Source organism: Leptonychotes weddellii, chromosome 4 (genome assembly GCF_054177405.1).
Source record: "Leptonychotes weddellii isolate Sample4059 chromosome 4, ASM5417740v2, whole genome shotgun sequence".
Classification (NCBI taxonomy): Eukaryota; Metazoa; Chordata; class Mammalia; order Carnivora; family Phocidae; genus Leptonychotes; species Leptonychotes weddellii.
In genome coordinates, this window is record NC_138372.1 from 87,048,377 (window position 1) to 87,056,314 (window position 7,938).

At 42.8% G+C, this 7,938-nt stretch overlaps 1 protein-coding gene across 5 annotated transcripts in view; it reads left to right on the forward strand.

Annotated features, from left to right (window-relative positions):
• Positions 1 to 3,558: 3,558 nt before the first annotated feature.
• The window catches only part of LRIG2 (leucine rich repeats and immunoglobulin like domains 2), a 63,547-nt gene continuing 59,167 nt past the window's right edge, over positions 3,559 to 7,938 (forward strand). The window contains exons 1-2 of one of the 5 annotated variants that reach the window (XM_081815699.1): positions 3,881 to 4,012; positions 7,202 to 7,379. Coding sequence is in view for 3 of the 5 variants with exons in the window: in XM_081815698.1 (XP_081671824.1) it covers positions 3,774 to 4,012 (239 nt within the window). In the remaining 2 variants the exon portion in view is untranslated. Of the gene's footprint in view, positions 4,013 to 7,201; positions 7,380 to 7,938 lie in introns of all 5 variants that reach the window. The other 4 variants (XM_081815700.1, XM_081815698.1, XM_081815697.1 and 1 more) reach the window with 4 other exon arrangements.

The following is a 7,938-nucleotide window of genomic DNA, read 5'->3' on the forward strand; positions in this document are numbered from 1 at the left end:
GGAATTTCATTGTGTTCCAAGTTGGCAAAAAGTTTTTGTAATGAAGATTTCTGGAAAATTATGTTAAACACATATATATGATATATTATATATATGATATTTACATGTATCTTATGGTATATGGGACCTATATTATATATCATATGGCATATATATGTGTGTTAAAGAAGAAAAACCATACAACTATTTTAGTATATGAAAAAATATATGATATACAGTACATTTATATATGTAATATATAACATATATAACATGAATATACACACATATTGTATCTGATAATGTAGTAAATTGCTGGTATTATCTGATAATGTAGTGAACTGCTGATAACGAAGTGAATGGCTAGCACTCTCTGATTTACCTGTCAAAGAGTACATTCATGCTGTTTGCTGTGCGGATAGTTTTGAGGGAAACGAGATTGGAAAAAGTTCAGTTAGGAGGCTACTGAAGTGGTGTAGGTGAGAGATGATTATGTCTTGAGCTGGTGTGGTGGTAATGGAGATGGAAAGAAGCAGTCAGTTTTAAGGTATATTTTGGATTTGCTGATGGACTGGATGTGGGGTAACCATTGGGAGCACATGGAGAATAAAGGGAAAGGAAAGACTTGAAGACAAGTCCTAGATTTCTGGTTTTAAATTTTTTTGTAAAAAAAATTATGGTAAAATATACATAACATAAAATTTACCCTTTCAACCATTTTCAAGTTACAGTTCTGTGTCATTAAGTTCATTTATGTTGTTTTGCAACTATCAGCACTATCCATCTCCAGAACTTTTTTCATCATCCAACTGAAACTTAGTATCTATTAAACAATAACTCCCTATCTCCTTCTCCCCTGGCCCCTGGCAACCACCATTCTATTTTCTGTCTCTATGAATTTGACTACTTTAGGTACCTCGTGTAAATGGAATTAACAATATTTGTCTTTTTGTGACTGGTTTATTTCACTTAGTATAATGTCTTCAGATTTCATCCATGTTGTAGCATGTATCAGAATTCCCTTCCTTTTCAAGGGTGAATAATACTCCACTGAGTGTATATACCACATTTTCTTTATACATTCATCTGTTGATGGGCACTTGGTTTGCTTCCACCTTTTGGCTGACTGTGAATAATGCTGCTATGAACATGGGTGTGCAAATATCTCTTCAAATCCTTGCTTTTAATTCTTTTGGGTATATACCCAGATATGGAATTGCTGAGTCATAATTCTATGTTTACGTTTTTGAGGAAATGCCATTCCATTTTCCACACTAGTCACACCATTTTACATTCCCACCAGCAATGCACAAGAGTTCCAATTTCACATCCTTGCAACACTTTTTTTGTTTTGTGGGTTGTTTTTTTTTTTTATAATAGCCACCCTGATGGGTGTAAAGTGCTATCTCACTGGGTTTTGATTTGCATTTCCTTAATGATGAAGGATGTTCAGCATTTTTTCATGTGCTTATTAACTGTTGTATATCTTCTTTAGAAAAATGTCTAAGTCCTTTGCCCATTCTTCATTTTTTTTTTATTATTGAGTTGCAGGAGTTTTTTTTTTTTTTTAAGATTATTTATTTATTTGAGAGAGAGAGAGCATGCACATGCTTGGGGAGGTGGGGGAGATGATTCTCAAGCAGACTCTACACCAAATGCAGAGCCTGATGTGGGGCTCAATCCCACAACCCTCTACCTATCAGAATGGTAAAAAATAATGTGCAGAAGGAATTAAGAACTGGGAGGGGCTCCTAGCTGGTGTGACCTGCACAACTTATTTGGGAGGACACAAGATAGAGAGCATGAATTTCTATTGTGCCCATAGGGAAGCTCTGAAACCATAATTCAGAGAGGTACTAAGATTACTCCTGCCTATGCCCAGTTTCTTAGTGGAGGTTGTTAAGTATGCTTAATAGCCAGGGAAAGGAGGTTAAGAGTAAGTTTCACCCTGCTGTCTTGGCTTTTAAAGTTTGGTTAAGTAAGATTGGAGCATTGGATATGTCTTTGGATAGCCAAGCAATGGATATCCAAGAAATATTTCAATTCTTAAAAAATTGAAAAAGGGTTTTAAAAGCATAATTGTGACTCCAAACCCGCCATGGAAAGATTGATTTCAGTTACTTTCTAGGACAACCTTATGACCTAGGCATTATCACTTTTTTTAACCTGCTCAGTCTTTCAATTTGCAAGAGTCAGAAAACCCATAGTAATGCCAGTATGCCTCTGCTCCAGGTAATTTGTTGAAATAGAAACAGGTCCAAAATGGAGTCACTTGTGCTAAGCCCCACATCAGCAAACCAAGATTAAATACCTAACCTAATTGCAGTTTCCGCCACTCCCAGGACTGTGACCTTTAATCAGTCTGGAATTAACTGGTCAGCGCTGGTGAGGTGATGTGCCTGATAGACCCTCCACCCGCCACCAAAGGAGGTGACTTTTGCTCGAAACTTCGTTTTTTCCACCCACTTCTGCCTACAAAAGCCTTCCATTTTGTACATCTCCTCAGAGCTCCTTTGCTGGGTGGAATGAGGCCTGGTTCATGAATGTTGCATAACACCAACTAGATCTTCAAATTTACTCAGCTGAATTTGTTTCTAACACTTCATTGAACCTCTCTGGGATTGTTTTCTCATCAGCAACAATCGTCCTGTCGATTTTACAGTCATTGAGAGACCAAACAAGGTAACAGATGCAAATGCTCTTTGAAAAGTATAAAAGTACAGCATAGAAGTGAGCCACCATATTCTCGAAGTCTTATTCATAGACTTGGATATAAGAAATGGCTGAGTGAGCATAAGGAGGCCAGACTTGGCTCTTCCTAGTAGGTTTTTCATAGCCTCTGCTTCAGGATAAATAACACCCAGCCTTCGCTTTGTTGACTATTTAACATCCTCTTTATAGGTTCCACTTGCTTTTCTGAGTGTGAGCATAAAGGACAGCTTCTCTGAAACAGAGGAAGGCAGGGTATTTTCCTTAGAGACATGCCTCGCAGGTGCAGTCCCATCAACATTTATTAAACTCCAGGCTAAAATAGAAGCTGGAGGTACACAGATGAATAAAGAGGGCCTCTTCCTTCAGGAGCTGATCAACTGATAGCAGTCAATCAACTGATAGCGATAACATGCTTCCTGTTAAGAGAGTGGGAGTTGTCACCCACTTGGAGGACTGCAGGAGCAGCAGACAAGCAGGAAGGGGCAGCGGCGGCCCCAACTGGGCTCTGGAGGCCAACGCCAGGTAACATACCTTCAGAGTCCGCGACTAGGAAGGTAGCCCTTCTATCATTCCCCTTCCTTGGAGCCCAGAAGAAAGATCCTTTTCTACTATTATAGTAAATATCCCCCAAATCAAGACTTCGGACTCGCAGAGCTTTAGCCGCTCTTCCTCTTAAGAAGCTACTGCGCCCTCCAGCGGAAAATTGACAGCAGAACACCAAACTGGCGCCACAACGTGCCGGACACCTTAAAATCCTCCTTAAGAAACTCCCACTCACCGGCCCCGCCTCCTCACGGAGTCCCGCCCCCGGCGCGACCTCGTTCTGTGGCACCGATTGGCTGGCTCGTGTGCGTGAAGACGTTGCGTCGCGGGGCGGGGCGGAGGAGCGTCGTCCGTAGGGCCTTAGCCGTGTATCCTCGGCCGCCGCCCCCGCTGCTGTGCGAATCCGCCCCTCTCCTGCCTTCGGAGGGTCCAGGCGACAGCCGGGCCCTGGGGTGGCAGCGCAGCCACCAAACGTCTCCGCCGAGCTTTCTTTCTAGTTGGCGGCTCTTCTCGGCTGGGTCCAGGTCGGGGGGTGGAAAATGGCGCCGGCGCCACAAGGCGTCCAGGAGGAGCCGCTGCTGGATTGTCGGTCCACACCACTTTCCCGGCTCCTTTTCCTCGCCCAGGCTGCCCTCCTCTTGCTGCCGGCCGCTCGGGCAGGCCTCTGCCCCGCGCCTTGCTCCTGCCGCATCCCTCTGCTGGACTGCAGTCGCAGGAAACTACCAGCGCCGAGCTGGAGGGCGCTGTCGAGCCCGCTGCCCCCCGACGCTGCCAGCTTGTGAGTAGGGTTGCCGGGAGGGGGTACAAAGGAAGGGGAGCTTCGCCTCCCAGGGGACAGGAGGGAGACACACTGGGTCGGAGGTCGCGGTCGGGAGCATAAATTCTGAAGAGAAATGCCATTACAATGTTGTGAACATTTTTTGAGGTGGGGTGGGAGCCTAAAACACCTGGAGTTAAGGTTCTGGAGACTAGTATGAAAACCAGGGTTAAGATTCTGGAGGCCAGGGAGTTTGTGATTCCTGGGCTGGGGAGGAGTTGGGACGGGGATATTGTTAAGGGCTCGATGGACCTGGGCACCGGCCTTGACTCTGAATGGTTGGAGATCCTCGCCCACTTTGGGCTGCATCATCCAGTGTATAACTCAACTCGAATGCTCCGCAGGTACGTGATTTATAACCACGATCGCCAAAGAAGTAAGAACGGTCCTTTTGTCTCTAGTTCGCGTTTTGGCGCATTGGGTGTTGTGGTTTTGATACTTAAATTACAGGGTTAAAACAGCATGTGTTGGGAGATCCAGTACTAACCCGAGGAAATATCTTTATAAGTAGCTTTTTTTTTAAATCTAATTCAGGATTCACTGTAAAGAAAGGAAGGAGTATTCTTTCCCAGATCATGTGATGCTTTAATTGTTTTCAGTGCATTTCCTTGTGGCAAAGAACCTAAAAATCAGTTCTCTTTGTTTATGTGTGGGAAGCAAGTACTGTGATTGGATGAATTCTTCTGGAGACTCCACTGCTGAGTGCTCATCTTGACAGGCCTGTGTTAGACAGTGGCACCTGGAGAGCTCATTAGTGTGAGTCAGCCTGGTGGCATTAAGAGCAACAGTAGGTGTTAAATGCTGCAATTATGGGGTTTCTTAACCACTAACGTACAGTTATTTCTCTGCTAACTGAGCAACGAGTTTATTAATTGACAGACTTCTAATGGAGGCTTCTCTAAAAAGAGTGTCACAAAAAAGAATAGTTTGAGGTGCCATTAAAATATGAGGGGCTGTTTGGATTTTCCTTGCAAGTAAAATACGAATAGAAATTCTCTCTGCTGCAGAGGTTAAAGTATTTAAACATTTACAGATAGGTTAAGATAGATGGGAAAAAAGCTACTTCAGAAATTCTTTGAGAAAATTAAGGTAACTTAAATAACCAAATGTAGCATAGATCAGCAATAAAACGTTTTCTTTTGTTTTATGATAGTGACACCTGTCCTAATTCTGGTTCTTTTGACCCAGATTAAATTTAAAAATTGTTATCAGTGAGCACCATAGTCTGAATTGAACCTAGCACAGCATCTTTGTAATGCAGCAAGTGCCTTTTTCTAAGAAATTCTTGGAACAGCTACCTGATTATGATGGAATGAATCTGGTGCAGGTTTAAAACCAACCGTTTATTTAACTGTGATTGAAATAAATGTGGCTTACTTACAAGATCCTACATTGGTAGGTAAACAGTAATTAGGAATAGTTTTATGTACGATACAATTATTTTGTGTCTGGGTTTGATTTTTGTTTAATCTGGACAGATTTCCTAAAGCCAAATGACATCCCCAAATTCTAAATGTCCTGTAATGAAATTGACATTTTCAGTTGATGTAAAATGCCTGGGAGAGCAGTTCTGTTGTAGAAATGTAATTGGAAGTCTTACATTAGCAGAAGAACTCTTAGAATATTAAAACATTGCGCTTCTATAAACTGAGAAATGTAACATTCTTTAGTCATTGCCTTCAGCTATAAAACCGCCAGGTACACATGGGTTTTTTAATGTAATTTTGAATGTGTAAAGTAGATGTAATGCTGTAAATAGTGATTCAAACTCAAATGCTGAAATTTGTGGCCATCATCAAAAAGATTATAGGTGAAATCCGTTAATCTTGGTTTTTGGAATATATATGTATATCTGTAGCCAGTTCCTGGTATAGAGCTTCTGAATATCCTTTGTAATTTCCTAAATGATAAGAGCACTAGGAGCATCTTGTGTTCTCTAACACTCAGTCTTTGACTTATTCCTGACACAAGCTCCTAAAGCCCTTGGTATTTCCTGGGTGATGGGAGTGTCTTTTGACGTAAAGAGGTGACTCTTGATAGGCTCCTGAATAGCTTCAGGATGGGAGTCCCTCACCAGAAAGACCAAGCCATGGTTAGAAGCTTGGAACTTTCAGCCCTATCCTATTCTCCTGGAAGGGGAGAGGGGCTAGAGATTGAGTTAATAATTGATCATGCCTATATGATTAGCCTCCATAAAATCCCAAAGTATGGACTTTGAAGAGCTTCTAGGGTGGTGAACATATCTTCATGCTGAGAATGGCACACCCCAACTTTACTGGGACAGAAACTCCTGCGCCAGACCCTTCCAGATCTCACCCTTTGTATCTCTTCGTCTGGCTGTTCATCTGTGTTCTTTACTATATCCTTTATTATGTAATAAGCCAGTAAATGTAAGTGTTTCTCTGAGTTCTGGGAACTGTTCTAGCAAGTGATTGAATCCAGTGAGGGGGTCATGGGAACGTAGAATTTGTAGCCAAGTCAGACAGAAGTTGTAGGTAACATGGGGACCCACTACTTGTGATTGGTCTGAAGTGGGGGGCAGTCTTATGAGACTGAGATCTTATGTCATGAGGTCTGCTGTAACTCCAGTTAGTGTTAGAATTGAATTGAATTGCTGCTGGTGTTGGAGAATTGGTTGTTGTGGGAGGAAAAACCCCACATGTCTGGTGTCAGAAGTATTCTGTGTGGAGTAAAAGGAAGCAACAGGTGACAAAAACTCTTTGCTTGGGCAGACTTTAGTTAGGCTTCTGAACCTTCCCTGGGCCATATGTACACATCCTTGTAAAATGTAGTTTTAGCAAGAACCTTTCTAAGTCAGTTTAGCAAGAAGCGCTCCCCCTTGATGTCTGATTGGGTTCCTCCTCCTGCAACATCCAGAAGATGACGTCTGATTGCCCTTGCCTGTTTTCAGCAAGAATCCTTTAGGCTGTTTAGTCAGAGCCCCCCTGCCCCTGACCACTGATGTTTCCTATTAATAATTTTCCATTCATTGACCTTACCCTTCTCCTTAGCTATAAAGTCCCTCTTGCCCATGCAGGATTCAGAGTTGAGCCCAGTCTCTTTCCTCCACTGCAAAATTTCATAGCTTCACCACCCCCCAAAGTCTTCCTTACCATGCTTTAACAAGTATCATTTTTCTCCTTTTAACAGTTATGGTGGCCTCAACTTGGATAGGATCAGATTCATCATTGGACCCCCAGACCTCTCACCCAGGACCCTAAGTGCATACCTTTGAAGACTTTATCTTCACTCCTGACTGATTGATCGGGGATCCATTGGTGAGTCCGACTCCTGAACCATTGCTCCGGACAAACGTCCGTGGAAGCTGGTAAGGGCAGATTTTGATTCCTAAGGGTCTGAGTATATCCCAGAAGATGAGATAGAGAGTCCCAGATAAACACAGGTTGGGTTGGCTTCCCATGTTTGTCTGTAAGAAGCTCAGTTAGAGTGCCAGGCAAACAGCTGTTTGTAAGAAGCTGGGTTAGAGTCCTAGGCTTCTTTGTTTGAAAGCTACCTACCAGTCTGGAAATCTCTTCTTCTTGGCTCTTCTTTTTATGAGTGGGGATTATTTTCTGACTCTCTGGATTGGAAATCTTTCTCCCCGCCCCCCCCCCCCCCCCGACTCATTGTACTGGAAGTCTGTCTTCCTGGCTCTCTATAATACCTCTTAGTTTTCTGTGTTGGATCCTGCTTTTTCCATGGGAACTTCTCGTTTGACTCAAACACCCTTCTTGAACCCCTGATAGCTATGTTTTCTGCCAACTCTGTCTACCTCCATTCGTGTTGGCATGCTTTTGCTGAGAATAATATAGAACTTCATTGGCCTATTTGGGAAACTTGAGATCTCCCCAGTCTGGCTCCTTGAAGAGCTCTCCCTTCGCATTGCT